Source organism: Erithacus rubecula (assembly GCF_903797595.1).
Source record: "Erithacus rubecula genome assembly, chromosome: 12".
NCBI lineage: Eukaryota > Metazoa > Chordata > Aves > Passeriformes > Muscicapidae > Erithacus > Erithacus rubecula.
Genome location: NC_136664.1, coordinates 3,584,402 through 3,601,664, shown reverse-complemented (window position 1 = coordinate 3,601,664; position 17,263 = coordinate 3,584,402). Strand labels below are relative to the sequence as shown.

Below are 17,263 nucleotides of genomic sequence, written 5' to 3'. Positions count from 1 at the left end.
GTCCCAGATATGGTGTATTATTCCCTAGCTTTAGGAATAATTCTGATAGTTATGGCCTCTGGCTTCATTTAACATAGCCCTAATCACTTCTGACTAAAACATACATAAATGAGTTTGTGGATTTTTTTTTTTTACACCTCAGTTTCCAGGGATTTTTTTTTTTTTTTTTTGCCTCAAAGGAAAGAAAAAGAGAAAATTAGGTTTCAGCATAGAGAAATGTTCGAAAGACTGTACAATAATAATGAAAAATATTTTCGTTTCCAGAACATTTTATTCAAACACCTCATTAATACAGTTTTATTATTTTGATTTGATTAATTGCTGTAGGTTTTGAGTTTGGATGTATTTTATTATTTGAGTTGCAACAACTCTCCTGTTACTTTCTTCATGTTTACCAAGGGGTTTAGACCATTATTTCTCCACACAAATAACTAATTAGTCAACCATTTTCTCATTTGACATCTCTCAGTGGCGGGGGACTGAAAACTGAATTTCATCTAATTTTTCATTCTGTTTTGATGGTATCATTGGAGATAGAGAATTGTGATGAATGCCAGCCTGTTAAATCCCTGATGTGACAAACAAAACAAAGCTGAGGAATCTTTTGGTTCAGATGGGGGGAGATGGGATGTGAGGTTTTCAAGGAGCAAACCCTGCAAAATGATGGAGAGTTTGAATTTTATTTTTTTTTAATTGTGCTCTAAGTTGACATTTCCAGCCTGTGAAAATATTGCAGGGCTGTAAATCCGTTCCAGGAAGCTGAAAAATGGTTCTTGCATAAATCCTCAATCTTCAGTCAGTTTAAAATTGCATCTGACCCAACACCTTCCTCAACAGTGTGATTTATCTCAGGTTTTAGATTTTGTTAATGATATGTTTATTCTGATTAATAACAGTATCGATTTCAGTTCAATGTGCTTTTTTACATTTTTAATTTTTTTTTTCTTTTCTTTTCTATAAAGAATCTAGCCAGGGTAATTTGAGCATGTCTGAATCTGCAGGAGAGCACTGCAGGAGGTTTTTACTGCTCATGTAGCATAGAGCCACACTTTTAGTGCATTTAAACCCAAACCCAAATCTGCTCCTTTCATGTGATTTAATGCTAAAGAAGGCTTAGCTTAGTAGCTGGAGTGTGTAAATCAAAGATGGGCACTGGAAAGCACAAACACAGTTTTTCATTTTCTGATTTTTAACAGCATCTTTTGGGTTTACTCTGTGTTAATAATGATTACAAGGAAGGTGTTTAGGCCAGACAAAGTGAGGTTTAAGATTCACAAAAGATCTTGAAATCTGTCAGTGATGATCTCCAAATTCTACCACTCTGGTTCTGTGAGCCCTGAGGTTGGACACAGAGAGCTCTGAAATCCTTGAGGACCAGGAGTCAGGAGAAAATCAGGAAAAGCCTTTAATGGGTCACCATTGTCCCTTTGTCATTTCTCTTATAACTGTAATTCTTGAGATGTCAAAATATTTACATTTTGTCCCAACAGCATTGTGTGATGAAGCATTTATGCTTTTTTTTCCCTTTGATATGAAATCCTCTGGTTGCTTTTCAGTCCTTACCTGCAATGGAAATTAGTTCAGGTAACCCAAACAAGCTCCCTTGTGCTGTTAGGCCAGGCTTAGTCACAAGGACCATAAATTTATGCTGTGTTTAGGGGATGCAGAGCAGATTTTAGGCAGTGGCTTTATATCTGAGTAAAAAATGGAATTCAAACCTCTGTATTCACCTGCACCTCATAATTAATGCATATAATCAATCCACATTGTTTTTCAGTATGTGGGAAAAAAAAAAAAAAAAGTGAATCACAGATAAACAAACAAACAAACAAAACACAAAAAACACACAGACACAAAAAAAAGTCCCAAACCAACACAATCTTGGAGGTCACATCAAAATGATCTTTACAAAATCGAATGTCAGTACAGTGACATATATATTATTACTACAGTATGCATTAGAGAATTGCTGTTACTGTTTTCATTTCACTTGGGATAGGAATTAGAGAGCCAGCTGTGCAAGGCTAGGAATGTACAGATAGATATATAGATATTTAGATTAGATATATATCTATATAAAATATAGATATATAGATATATAGATATATAGATATATTGATATATTGATATATAGATCTATATAGATATATAGATATATATATATAGAGATAGATAGATAGATAGATAGATAGATAGATAGATAGATAGATAGATAGATAGATAGATAGATAGATAGATAGATAGATAGATAGATGGTTTTTGCCCTCCCCAAAGCTCATAAGCCAGCCCAGCCTGGGAGCAGCAGTACCTTTGTTATCTCCTGGCTAAAAAGCAGAAAAGCTGCCATGTCCTCAGTAATGAGAGTGGAGTGTGGTTCAGCTGGAGAATCACTGTGCTACAATAAGGTTCCCTTTCTGCTCTTTCTGGTGCCATATGCTGCTGTAATTAGTGCAGGCAAAAGGTAATGAGAGCACAGTGGAGAAGAGGGAGCTCCATGGGAAGCAGGTTGGTCTTTAAAACTCTGCATTATGTCATCTCTATATAGAGCACAATGCAGTTTTTGATCCAGATTTTTAATGTTGCACTTTTATATTTTGGGGAGGTTTTTTTATCTTTCTCTGAGAAGCACCACTGCCTCCCTGGGTGTGGATATTTGTGCTGTAATTGCTGCACCAGTCTCTCCCAAAAAAACCCTGTGAACCTTTTCTCAGGGCTAGTGGCTCATGATTTTTCAGCCAGCCTTGATGTAATGCCATTTACAAATTTTAAATTATTTCCATGTGTCTACTACTCTACTTTAGCTCTGCACCAAGTGCAAATTTTGATTTGTGTTCTGTTCTGCATCCATAACCTCTCTGTGTCTCTTTGGAGGTCTGTGTCTAAGGTGTGCACCCAAACACTGGAACAGACAATTCCAGTCTGAGGGATTTATTTTTGCTGCTCTCTTTGCTATACCTGGCTTAGACAACACCAGGACACAAACCCAGACCAAGGAGGTCACAGTCAGAAGATGCTATACCCACTTTCCCTTCCCTTTTGTCACACAAGCCCTTGGGAGCTGGGATTTGTTGGCACAGTTTAAAATTTAAAAAAAAAACACAATGAAATAAACTCCATGAGCAGCACTAAATTGCACTGCTGGCAAGTAGAATAAGACCAAAATAAAAATAAATTGGCACAGGAGAGAGCACAGCTCTGGGTGCATCTGATAAATCCCTGCTCAGGACTGAAGATACAGGAGGTACATGCAGGAAAGTTCATGTCTAAACACCTAAAAAAATTTAAAAGCTGCTGTGAAATCCACAGATCCCACCAAAGTCAAAAGTGGGAAGTGAATCTTTGCATTCAAAACTTCTATTTTTATCATGGTTTTTATGGTGGGTCTGTTCTAAACCTTTGCTAGCAGAGCCCTCAAAAAAATGGAACAAAACCCAATCATCTTAACTGTACTGCAATATGCTCTCACAATAAGTAAAAAATGTGGTGGGAAAGACAAAGTACTACTTTTACAATATCCTGTGCCAAATCACAGGTTATACAATCCAGGTTTTTATTTGCACAGCCAACAGTGCTTTGTAGAGCAATCAGGGAAGATAATACAATCCATTTTACATTCTCATTACTTTAGAAGTGTTGAATCTTCTGAAATGGTTTTGGGGTTAATTGAGAATTTGCAGTTTTACAATAGACTAGGAATTTTTTAGGCTGCCCTCACTTCATATTTTTGTGCATACCTTTGTTGCAAAGTTATAAAAACAACAATAAAAGAAGAAACAAAGAAGTGAGATGAAATAATGATCTGCATTTGTTGCCATTTCAGGCACTCATTTTTGTGGGAGATAAAGCTGAGGTATTGATTAATGTTTAAATGGCTGTTAGGAGGAGGGACATGTTGGGTTGATGGAACATCTCACTGTGCACTAATGCTTCCCTTTGATTCTTTTCCACATATTCCCTGAGGGATAATTTCTGCTCCTGGGGAAGCCAGTGGTGAAATTCAGAGTTTCTTTTCTGCCAGCATAAATAAGCCAACTATTTTCCTTATTTATCTCTTTTTCTACATAAATACTGAAAGTTTCTGGTTTTCAAATCTGCTCTTTAACTTATTATAACATCCTAAGAGCTCTTAAAGGTGTGTCATTTTTCCTGGCTGAAGATGCTGAAGGTTTGGTGCTCACTCTGGTGTTCCACAGCCAGGCTCAGCAGCCCCCAGCAAGTTTCATTTTTCCAGCCTGAACCAAAATTGTGGTAAAAAGCAGCCTGGGCAGGGCTGTCTGTCAGGACTTCTTCTTCTATTTTTTTTTTTCTTTTTTTTTTTTTTTTCAATTTTTTGGCAATATTATCACCCAGGACTTTCAGGTGAATTCACTTTCAGGTGAATGCCACTATGAGGCACTGCCTTGTCACAGACTCATTAAATAATAACAAGTTCCATGTCAATTACTGGCAATTTAAAATGTCTATAAAAGGTTGTATGGTGGTTTATGGCCTATAACAATTCACTACAAAAAAAGATAAACAGGTTATTATCCCAGGTATTGATTATATGATTGCAGTTTTGGTTTAAGATATTAACACATTTCATTGGAGAGGGAATTGGTATCATTTAATTCAGCTCTGGTTGTTCTATTACTTAATATATTTAACTGAGTATAGAATTAGGCCCTAATAATGAACATTCTTGTATTTATTGTTTCAGTCAAGCAGGGAAGTTCCTGGTGTGTAAACTCCACAATCTCTCTAAACATTGCCAGTTTGGGGGGCTGAATATTTGTGCTAATTAAGGGAAAGAGAGCACAACAGGAAATTTAATTTTGGGGGATTTTGGAGGCAGCATTTCCAAGCTCTGATTGAGGCAACACAGATGTGGTTGAATTTAATCAGAAGAAAGAGAAAGATCCAGAATCCAGAGTGTAAAACAAATGTATGCAAGCAGGGCTGGGTGTGACCACCTCCCCACAGACCTGGAGAATCCATTGTCTGACTTTTTACTACCATTCCCCACAGTTTTGTACATTTGCACCTCACCACAAAATAACTAATAGTGAGGAAAAAAAAAATTAAAATGCTGAAATGTAAATTAAAAATACAACTTCTAGTCCAGCTGGAGTTTTGAGTCAGGAAAAGGGAGGAATGTGATAGGATTCATGAGGTCAGTGTGGATGCAGGGGCCTGTTGGAAGTGTTCTGGCTGGAAAATCTTGATTTCTCTGCTAAACTTTGGGACAGACACATTTATATATATATATATATATATATATATATATATATACACCCAAAGGAATTGATTCAAACCTCTCTCTGTATCTCCCTCTGCCAGCTAACCTTAAAAGCACTAAGGGAAGGCAAATTAAATTGTGATTTTGAAATATTAAGAGATCCACTTGCAGAAGCAATTGAGTGCAGAGACCAATTCCTCTGCAGCAATGCAATTGTTTTATGTTCAGACCCATAATTTGATAACAACTTGTGCACTTTTGTCAGGTATTCAGTGTACAAGGACCCAGCAGGGTGGCTGGAAATCAACCCCACCAATGGCACAGTTGGCACCACAGCAGTGCTGGACAGGGAATCTCCATTTGTGCACAACAACATCTACACTGCTCTGTTCCTGGCCATCGACAGTGGTGAGTAACCAGCACCAAACCTTCCCTTTCCTGCCTCAAATGCTCTCTTCTGAAAATTAACCATGTACAATTAACCATCTGCTGCAGCATTTCTCTGTGTGGTCACATAAATGTATTAGGGACCAGTTTGGAAAATGGAAGAAAGAGGAATTAACTTTAAAATTATGCAGATGTATAGATTATCATGATGATATACTGGAAATTTGAGAAGAGAATTTATGCTCTACTTCTTATTTGAATGTTATTACTCCCTTTATGCAAACTCAACTTTTAATCCTGCCTTTTGGTTGTGGTTTTCAATCTTAGAACTTCAAATTTAGAGCAGTTTAAATTTAGGTTTATACCTCACTCCTTTCTTCCTACATTGATGTCTTAATGCTAGGTGCAATTAGTCTAGAAGCATTCTTGGAAATGTAATAAATCATCCTAATCAGAGTTAATTTCTTGACAATATTTGAGCAGTCAGCGTGCCTGAGGCACTAAATACCAGTAATAACTCATCCTTGATATGCTGGATTATAATCTATTCAATACAATGACAGTGACAATAGAAACATTACTAAACTCCTTGTTAAAATGCAACATTTTTTTGCATATTGTGTGTACTAAAGTTCCTTCTGTCAAATAGAATCCAAATTAAGCTATCTAGGGAAAATTCAGCAAGTGACTTGCAGCAGGGGAAGAAAGAGAAAATCTTCAGTGTTCCAAATCTCCTGAGCTAAAGGCACAAAATAAATAAAAGATTTGCCTGTAATATAACAGCTAATATGTTAACACTTTTACACAGCTGCAGCTGGTATAGCCCTGGTGATGAATTGTAAAATGCTCTTTTTAAGAGAGTAATTCTACATTTTTGTAAGCACATGACTCAGGGAACATTTGCAGGGCCTGACAGGAGAAAGAAAGTATCACCTTAAGTGTAACAGAAAAAAAAAAAATCTGCTGAGATTATGATTTACTTATACATTAATATACATATTTTCCTTAGGAAATTTCTGGGGGGAAATGTAGCACTAAACATATTTCTGTCCTTTGCTTGGTACTGGATTTTTTTTTTTTTTTAATGCATCCTAAAATCAGGTGCACTGGGAAATGTCATCTCGCAATGAAAGCAAAAATTTGGGATATTACTGAGGGGTTACCCAAAGGACAAAGCTGTGTTTTAAAGGTGAAGTCAGATATTGTCAAGGAGAATAGATGGAGAAAGGAGATGAGTGGTTTTGGCTGTGGGAACCAGCCTGAGTAAAGTGGATTTTGGGGGACACCATGCTCCAACTTGCTCATTAATTCCATGTCCAGAACTTTGAATTCTCAGATTTTTTTTTCCCCATTCTGTAAAAATGAGAAAAGGGGAAGCTGTGCTGAACAGCAGGGCTAGACAGAAAAGAAATCCTGTTCTGAGGGGTTCAGGGCCAGCCCCTGATTCCAGCCCTGTAATTGTGTTTATTTGGGTTGTGCAGCTCTGTCAGAGCAGAGTTCATCTCCCCCAGCATTACTGACTCCTGTGAACGCAGAAAACAAACCCCCTGTGTGCACCCAGGACTGCCAAGGTGTAAATAATGATCATTTCAGCACTGCCACGTGTGGGAGGGACAATAAACAGCAGAACTTAATTAGCTGATATTAACCTTGTGCCCTGCATCACCTCTGGATTAATTACCAGGCAGCCTGGGGAGCACATTCAACTTAGAGATGGGCTGGGGAGTGGGAAAATGTTTTTCTGGTCTGGATGAATGAGTCTGTGGCTAAAGCAGCCAAGGAAGTTTTGGAGTTGATCTCAGCAGGTTGGGATCTGCCTTGTTCCCTGCAGGGACAGCTGGGACTGACAGGGTCCCTGGGAATTGTTCCCAAATTTGTTTCCAGGCCACTGACAATGTGAACTAGCACAGCTGGGAGACCCACTTTATCTCTCCAGCCAGCAGAGCTAATGTCCAACTTGAAATATTGCATTAGATGAGAAGCCAGATTGTGGGAGAATGATATGAAATGAATACAGAATTACTTCAGGACTCTGAAAGAAAGTTATGTTAACTTTAAAAGGGGGAAAAATCAGATTGAACATAACAGTCTGCATCTCCTCAGAGCAGCATTGTCCACAGGCTGCAGATTGTCCCTTCAGGTTAATAAGTGGAGCCTGTCTAATACCAGTGAATGTGAGTGGGGCTGCTCAGTGAGAGGGCAGCCAAAGGCAGGATTAAGAATTGCCAAATGAAATAGGGTAATAAAGTGAAAATTTACAGGCATTTTCAATAGAGCAAGTCATTTGCTTGGGCTAACTGACTTGTGGTGAAAAGGGAGGAGAGATAAAAAAAAAGAAACACTTTAGCAGAAATTCTTTTTTCAAAAGTGTTCAGTGGAGGTTTTTATTTCCTTTGGCCTCTCAGCTTATCTCAGAGACAAATCTGAGATGTGCTGGCACAGGCACTGAGGAAATCTGAGCTGCCACAGGCTTTCCTTTCCTTCCCTGGGAATACAGAGAGTGCAGTCTTGGATATTTTTGTCACAAGTAAAACCTGGAGCTTTGTGCTTGGTAGTTCTTTGTACAAATCCTTCACATCTTTATCTTTTTTTGGGATATCACAAAACTGTTCTTTACCAGTTGGACAGGAACAATGAGAGGGGCATAGAAAATGGAGTTACTGCAGGAAATAAGTTTCTCTTTGTGAGATTCTCTTTGACCTTTATGATATTATTTCTCAGCATTATCAAATTAACAGCTAAAGGTGATAAAGTATGAATTATGTTATTCCTGATCTAAATAGTTCCTGTATCTTTTCAAACACACTTGAAGCAATGTGTAACAGCAAATTTGATGGAAACAGTGTTAATTCATAGATAATAAATTTTGACCTTTATGGGGGTGCATTACACTTTAAAAAAGTCTTTTTGGAAGAAATATCCTAATTTTCTCAGCACATTTGATTTCAGTAAAAGGTCAACGTAGTGTCTTTGGAATTTGAAAACTTTTTATTAAAGACCTGTGTGAACATAAGAGTCTCTGGCCTATTAAAGAAGAAATTAAACACTGGTAGGAAATACCATGCAGCAGAGTTAACACATTAAAGTGTCATGAACTGTGTTTAATCTGAGAATGAGCTGATAATGGGGCAAAGTCATGTTTATGCAAACTTGGGAAACATCAGAGGTTTCATTCAATTAACAAAGGTGATCATTTTATTTCCTGGATTTAGCACTCTAATCACTGAGCTCAATGCTGTGGCACAGCTTTACTGGGAGTTTTTCTGCCAAACACACCTGTGTGAAACACAGGGGAGAAATCATTTGGGTTGGAGAAACCTGTGAGGAGCAGACCTTCCAAATGTGCCCTGTGGTGTCATCTGCAGGTTCTGTTATCCACTGGAAATTTGGGATGAGGATCACAAAGCAGAACACCTGTCTGTTTTTCTCATTCAGCCATGCTAGAAACTCTCCAGGAAAGGTCTTTTTTTTTCCCTGTGTTCTGAGAGTTTGAGTCACAATCTAGGAAAACTAAGGGAGAAGGAAAATATGGCTGGAGGTGAAGCTAAAAAAATACCTGGAAAATGTGTGGAATTTTCAAAAGATAAAATTTCCTTGGATCCATATCTATTCCATGGAAAATAATTTATCCCCAGATTTACCTTATTCATGCAACAATCACTCTTTTTTTTTTTTTTTTGTGGAATGCATATCCCATTGTGAAGCCTTTTTCTATCTCTTTAAAAACAAAATCTTTGGTTATTTTTGGTTGTTTGACCCACCTATGTTGTCCAAGGTTGTCACCTGGTGATGAATAATGACACACTAATCTTGCTGGTTGGTTTAAATGCAAACTGAAGTTGGATTCCACTTTTCTCATGCCACCCCAGTGGGGTCCCACCTAAAGAAATGTTTGTTTCCAAGGAGCAGCTGAACCCAAGCAATCCCAAATCCCATTTATTGTGCAGGTCTTGGCACTGCTAATTACCAGAAAGAAAAGTTGTTATTCTGCACTCTGTGTGCTGAGCAGTAATACACCACACCTAGAAAAAGCTGGATAACAAAGGGATGTGTGGCAGTTTGCAATTAGAACTTTTCCTTATGTGAATCTAACCTGTCTTCTGGCTCCATGATGTACATAATTAAATTACCACAGATTGATTCCACCTAAAACACACGATTTTGGAAGAAATCAGGCAATTAGTTACCATGGCAACCCAATTAAGCCAGTTTTATACCCCTTATCTTAATTGCTGTATTAATTGAGAAGAGAAAATAAATTGAGGACTCATCCTTTTCTTGCCATTTTGAATTTCAGTAAAATATGAATTGCACACAAAATATTGTTTTAATTTGTCATCATGGACTCATGATTCGAAAAAGAAATTAGAATGCTGAAAACAGTGTTTAAGATGGATGGCATGTGTCAGTAGCAATTTGATATGCTGAAAGAGCTGTGCTCTTTTGAAATGTAATTACTCAAAACCAGGAGCTGCATATATTATCTGAGGGCATGAATGAAGGGTTGGAACTTTGGAAGATTATTTATTTTATATATTTTCCAAAGCATCTATATGTTAATACGTGTGGAAAAGGCACAGGAAATTTGAATTTGTGGGGAATTAGGGACATAAATGTCAGCATATGGCTCTGAGGAGAGCAGCTCTGTGAGCAGCACATGAGATTTTGGTGTCTTCCCCTCTGCTGGTTCCATTTGCTTTGGCTGAACCATTAATGGAGTTCATCCTGAGCAGGGGTGGAGTGGAGCAGGGCTGTCTGCATGGGATCCCTGCCTGCAGGGAGGGACTGCTGCCAAGGCACACAGCACAGACAGATTTTCTGAGCAGAAAAACAGCATATGGAGAGGAAAAAAAAAAAAAAACAATGTGAGAGATGAGACAGAAATTTGGGGTTAGATTCTCAGAGCAGCATCATTAGAAAGCACAAAAAGCATTGATCTCAGAGTCCTTGTTTGAAGAGCAGTAAGTCATGACTTTACAGTAATAATTCTGATATTATTCTGGGCAGCTTTTCATTAAGATTCAAGCATTAAAAGTATACTAAGTATCTTTTTCTATAACATTTATTTTTAAGCTATTTTTTTCAACTGGAGGTAGCAACACGGCCATTTATGCTGGTAGCACTAAAATCCAATTTAAAATCTACATTTCCTGGCAACAACCCTTTGCATTGGAGACTCAGTTCGCCACCAAGTTTTCACTTTGTTTCAATATTAAATTCTCCATCCTTCAGCCTCTGTTTCAGCAGCTTTTACACAAACCAGTGGTGCTGTTCCACTCCTATGACTGCCATGGTATATTCCCAGATGTGCCACTTCTGGCAGTTTAGAATTCTCTCTGTCCCCTATGGCTCTAAGGCCACCCAAATATTTAATATTCATCCTCAGGAGGGGTGGTCAGTTCTGGTCATTGGCAAGGGGGATCAGAGCTCTTTGGAAAAGCTTCTCCCAAGGATTGTTGGACCCTTTAGGTCTTGCTTTGCCCATTAATTCTGCTTCCAGCTACAAGGTTTGACAATACAAATTAAAAGTTTTACTTCAGAATTAAAATATTCGATGGGTAACTTCCCTTTCAAAATCAAAGGTGTCTGGAGATCATGGGATTTTGAATTGTTTCAACAGCATGATACAGTCAAATTTATGAAAGTCATATATTCCCAATGGATGAGTTGTGGCCATTTTTGCTTGATTCATTTCTTGTTACATTTTTATGACATGTGTTAACAAGCTCCAGTTTATGACCCTGACATTTGCTTGTTTTTCTTTTGGAGGTCTTCATAAACCAATGAAAGGTTTTTGTTTAAATCATTGTAAATAAACCAAGCAAAGAATAAGTCATCGAAATGGGCAGAAGCAATTTCCTTTCTCTCTTTATTTTTTGTGTGTAATACTTGCCCAGCCCCTGAACCATACAAAGAGTGAAACATTTGCATGGCAGGGAGAACACAGCCATATCTGTGTGTGACAAAATAGCAGGACATCCATAATGCTGTTGGCTTCTTCATTTCAAAAGGCAGATTTTAATATTACTGACTTCAGAGAAAGATAAGAAGGGCAGTGCATAAGACATTATCAGTCCAGTGTGGAAATAATGCATTTGAAATTAAAGACAGCAGTTTAATTAAGTGCATGAAAGGCTGGCTTTTATGATCATATTTCAAATACTAGAATGTCTTTTCATCCATTCTGCCGTATGACTTTACTTAATAATATATCAAGAACAAAAAACGGATTGGAGCCTTTCTGTAAATTCAATTAGTCCAATAAAAAGTGAAAAAGAGTTTCTATTTCATTAAAAAGAACTCAACCCTAACCCTTCTGATGACAAAGTGTGAGATGAGAAGGGAGGGCAAGGCTGGGGAAGGATGAACATTCTGCCTTTGTGATGCATTTCTGCTCGCAGGAAACAGATGAAGTGTCACCATTAGTAACATTTGTTATTGAAAGGACTAATTGCACCCTGCTGCAGGCAGCACTTTATCAGATCCACACCACGGGGGACTGCCTTGGGATGCTCTCCCAGCACAGCAACAATTTGGATTATTGAAATTTGCTCTGGATAACTTTCAGTTCTTGGGCTGCTGTGGGCAGGGTGACCATGGGGAGCCTCTTGCAGGGCTGAACTGTAAATGTTGTGGCACCTTGAACAGGTCAAGTGAAGCCTCTTGAATCCACTCTGAGAAGGGTTTGTGCTCAGGGAAGTGCAGGGATCACAGAGGAATCAACAACCCACAAGTGCAGCATTTCAGGTGAGACCTCACTAAGTGCTGGCCACAAAAAAAGGACAAAATGTGCATTCAGAAAACTTTGAGGTGGTTTTAGCAGGGTGCCAAGGGGAGCTGCAAGGAGCTGCTGTGCTCTGGGTCAGTGGCTCATTCTGCAGGGACTGGAAGTTATTATTAACCCTGTCAGCTCCTGGGTGACCCCTGTGAAATGAGGTGCTGCTCCCAGCAGGCAAACCCTGCCTGCCCAGTGCCACCAGTGCCACCAGTGCCACCAGGGCTGCTCTGTCACTCACAGCCTGGCACTGAGCCTTGTAGTGGTGAACAAACACCAGCCTCACCTCTGCAGCTGGGTCAGGGCTGCCAAATCAGTTTGAAAGAGCTGCCAGCACAGGGTAAATAACCCATCTCATTTCCCAGAGCTGCCTCTGACAGCTCTCACTTGTGCTGACACAACTGCCCTGAGGGCTGTTAGGAGAGATCTGCTCCTGTTCTGCTGCTGGGCACCCACCACACAGCCTCATTCCTCTCTGCTGACACTTCTCTCACTTGTCTCATTCTTGATTCCTTTAATACTGTGCTATCTATCCAGGGGATGGTTCCCAGTATGTTTCTCTCAGTATGTGCTGATGAACAGATTCTGTTCCAGATATCTATTCATGCCCTACTCTCATTTTAACTTCAAAATATTCCTCTCCCTGAGGTTTCCTTAGAATAATTTTCCATGCTGTAGAGAATCAGACAGGCTTCATTCTGAAAATCAGCATTGAATTTCCAGGAGTGACTCATCAGGTTTTTTAAGCAATAATTTCCATATAAAAGAGGTAAGAACAATAAAAGTTATTTCCCTTTGCAAGCCTGCAGGTGCAAATAGGAGCAAGAGTTTCTGGAAATGTGATTTAATAAACAGATGTTTGTTTTTTTTTTCCTATAGGTAACCCTCCTGCTACAGGCACAGGAACTTTGCACATCACCTTGGAGGATGTCAATGACAATGTCCCATCCCTTTATCCAACACTGGCCAAAGTCTGTGACGATGCAAAAGATCTCAGGGTAGTGGTTCTAGGAGCATCAGACAAAGACCTTCATCCCAACACAGACCCATTCAAATTTGAGCTCAGCAAGCAATCTGGCCCAGAAAAGTTGTGGAGAATCAACAGGCTTAACAGTAAGGCTGTAACTTCAGTTATGGTGTATTTATTCCTCCCTCCATCCCAGTGGTGCTGTGGGGTTTTAGGAGGGGTTTTGTAGGATGGGCCCACTGCTGCTGCTTTACCTGTGCTGGGTCTGCTGGGCCAGCTGCCTGTGCAAACACCAGCTCTGAAACCTCTTTTATTATGTTGGCTGAACTTTCTTCTTTCAGTTTGGCATTCATGAGGGGCTACTAATGACTGACAATTTTGTAAAGATCATTTATCTCATGGCACATAATTTGTTTGCACAAGGTGCACATGGCTTTGCAATAGGACAGCACAAAAGTTTTGCATGGGCTTTAGCAATGTAATTGAAAAACTTCCATAATTTTAAGTATTTAAACTCTTCACAAATAATGCACTGGGACCTTACACAGTTGGTAAGAGGATCATGAGATTGCAAAAGGTTTGTATGTCGAATTGTGGGCACAAAGCCCAACATTTCTTCTTACTGTGGATTATTCCTGTTTCTTTTCTGGAATGTATTATTTTTCTCTGCCACTCTCCAATCTTTTAGTTTATGTCAGTCTCAGAAAAAAAACTAGAGCTGGATGTGATGGCTGTGTTTCAGCAGCTTTGCCTGTACTTCCTGGAAAAAGGTTTATTTTTTTCATTTGGCAAGTAAATTTATGATCTCTTCTTGTCATTTTGGAGGTGGCATGTCCCAACATTTCAGTAGAGTATTAATTTTCACAGGCAACTTCTGCAATAATTTGCAGAGCAAATAATGTATTTAAACAAAAGGGGCTCTTGCAAGTCTTTCTTCTGGTGGGGTTTGGAATACATGTGTAACTAGATTTCAGCCCATGAAAGAATTTCAGTACTGTCTCTTTCCTCCAGTTCAATTATTTTATTTTTTTTTCTTAGTGCATTCTCATTTTCTTCCTGATTTCCATGACTAACTGACATGTCTGATGTTGCTTGTGGATTCCTTCACCCTTCCAAGCCACCAACATTTGGTTAATTCTCCCCTCATCCCTTGCAGATACCCATGCCCAGGTCATCCTGCTTCAGAACCTGAAAAAGGCCAATTACAACATCCCCATCTCAGTGACAGATTCTGGAAAACCTCCTCTGACCAACACCACAGAACTGAGATTACAAGTGTGTACCTGCAAGAAATCCAAAATGGACTGCAGTGCAACTGATGCTCTCCACATCAGCCTGACCCTAATCCTCCTTTCACTCCTCAGTTTATTTTGTAAGTCTTTTGCTGAGCTGTAAGTAATGAAGTGTTGTTTATCTGCTCATTTGCACTCTGCATCAGAAAACCCTCCAAGGGAGAAGTTAAATTCATACATAGATATCATAATGCTGTAATTTTGGGTTCTTTTTCCATGAGGGAATAGCTGTGAGAAAGATGGGGGGAGCAGACTTTTTTATAGTAAAAAAATAAAATAAAATAGCAATGAATGCCTGATTGTCAAATTAAGAAATAGAAGCAATAATTTTAAGAGGAATCAAAGGGAATCAGAGCTAACATATGATAAACTGAGAAGCAGCAGCTGTAGTAGCAGATTTGTGCAATGCTTGCTTTCATCTCTCCCCACTTGAATTCAATTCAAAGCCAGAAAAAAGAGATTAAAGGTGTTTGTGTAACAATGGCTGTTCTGGGTCACCAGGAAAACGAGGGCTGTCTGCTTCAATCTATTCCTCCACATAAAATGTGCAAGTGACTGGAACATGAGGAACTTCTTTGAGATTCTGGGCTTAGAACCACCCAGAGCTGATAATCAAATGGCCAGCCAGGGTTGGAGGGCAGAGAGAACTGATGGGTGAAAGAAATATCTGCTGTTTCTGAGAAAGATTTCCAAATGAGATTTACAAAATTCCTAACTTGAATTGGAAGTGGAAAAAAAAAAGACTCAAAAGTAGGAATTCAACCCCCAGAATCCACAGTTTAATTGGGTGTGTCCCTGGCTAGTCCTGTGACAGCTGCCAGCAAAATTTTTGTGTTAGTTTTGAATTTCCATCTGTTTCAAAGGAAAAGCTGTATCCTACAACTATGCTAGTAAATCTCTTATTTAAGGGCTGTTACCTTCACCTTGTAGGAACAAATACAAGTCTACAAGAATACAATTAACAGTCACTTTGCATGGTGACTTAAACTGAGCCATGGTGACAAGCCTTGTATTCTCCTTGAGAGAAAACCTGCCAGGAGGGAGGGGAGAGGTCAAGGCAGAGATCCTTTCCACATCTGAGCCTTGCTGCGTGCTTGATTACACCTCCTGTCCCTGTTTGCTTCTCCTTTCATCCCAAAAGGTTGGCATGAAGGTCGTTGTGAGCTGAGCTGGTGCCAGCTAATGTTTGTGATGCTCTTTGAAGATGAAAAGGACTATATAAATGCTAAGTGCAAATTCCTGTTCTTAGTCTCAATCAGTGGCATCTCAAGTATCTGCTTTGGCTTCGGTTCAGCTGCTCTGGGTTTAGTCTCCTGGAACCAAATGCAAACTTCAGCTGTTAGGAGTAATATGTTAAAAATATTTGACAGGGTGTGACACTAGTGCAGCAGTGATATAAATATGCAGCCCATTGATTCAAATATATTCTTGTTGCCACTTCATAAATGTTGCTGCTGCTACACTAGGCGTGACTTTCACCACTGGAATTACTTTCTTATCTGACGTGATTTGCACTTGAACTTTATTTACATTAATGCACCTGCTCAGAATACAATGAGGTAGAGAAAAGCCTTTTACTTTGGAAAGTTATTTTCATGTTGGTTCTTCACAGCCCCCACCAAGAAGTCTGACAGTTTTCTTTGAATTATAAAGCCAGGTTGAAGTATTGGAAAGCACTTTTTGGCCTGCTCTTCTTGGCTGCAGGTGCTGTTCAGCTCAGCTGTGGGTGGAACAAACCCCAAGGGCATCCCAAGGGTGTTCCATGGCTGTCATTCCATCTCTGGAGCTGCCACCCAGCCATGCCTGTGCAGAGCCAGCCAGCCCCACAGCTCCCCTGAGCTTTTCCCTCAGGTGTGACTGCATGGGGACACAACAGAATGAGGCTGGGAGCCAGTCAGAATAATCTGGTTCTGTGCTTGAACTTCTCAGAAATGTGCTGCTATCATCCCATTCCCAATTCATTTCCACACACAGATTTTTTTTTTATAACTGTGATTAGCTCCGTTGCAATGCTTTGTATAGTCCAAATATTTATCAGAGTAATCAAAGATTACGATGCCATAAAAACAAAGAGAACTTTAGTGCTTATTGAACAGATGAAACGTCCCATTTCCAGTGGCAAGTTATGGGTTTAATTTTAGCAAAAGCCCTTACATGGCTGACTTTGCTCCCTGTGTTTGTGTTTTATGTTCCTGGGAGGTAAATCCTTCAGTCAAATGAACTTTGTTACTCATGCCAAAGTATTTCTTTTTGTATTTGACATCTGGTGTGAGGATAGATAGCCCTCAGAAAGAGCTGCTGGTGGTGAAAGAGCCCTGCATGAATATCTCTCCTATAGAAAACATCTTGGCATTATCATTTAAATGGTGCAATTATTATCTATGCTTAGAACATGTGCCTCCGTCTTAAATCATGAAAGAAGTCAGATGTGGCAGATTTCTGAAGTGTCTGAGCACACAAGTGAAGAGCCTGATTAAAACTGAAATGGATGCAAAACCCAGCAGTTCCTCCCATTCTGGAGATCTCCTACTGTGCTCACTATATTGAGGGATAATGGGATACAGACTGCACAGTTGCCCCTGGGAAGGTAGAGATGGTTGGAACAAGAAAAAATGAGGAGTTCC

At 39.3% G+C, this 17,263-nt stretch overlaps 1 protein-coding gene across 3 annotated transcripts in view; it reads left to right on the top strand.

The window, feature by feature from the left end:
- The window catches only part of CDH13 (cadherin 13), a gene marked incomplete at its 3' end in the record, with an annotated part of 419,157 nt that overhangs the window by 389,738 nt on the left and 12,156 nt on the right, over positions 1-17,263 (top strand). For 2 of the 3 annotated variants that reach the window (XM_079316432.1, XM_079316433.1), the window contains 3 exons: positions 5,484-5,626; positions 13,260-13,493; positions 14,504-14,719. In XM_079316432.1, coding sequence (XP_079172558.1) covers positions 5,484-5,626; positions 13,260-13,493; positions 14,504-14,719 — 593 coding nt within the window. Of the gene's footprint in view, positions 1-5,483; positions 5,627-13,259; positions 13,494-14,503; positions 14,743-17,263 lie in introns of those variants that run through there. The other variant, XM_079316431.1, reaches the window with a different exon arrangement.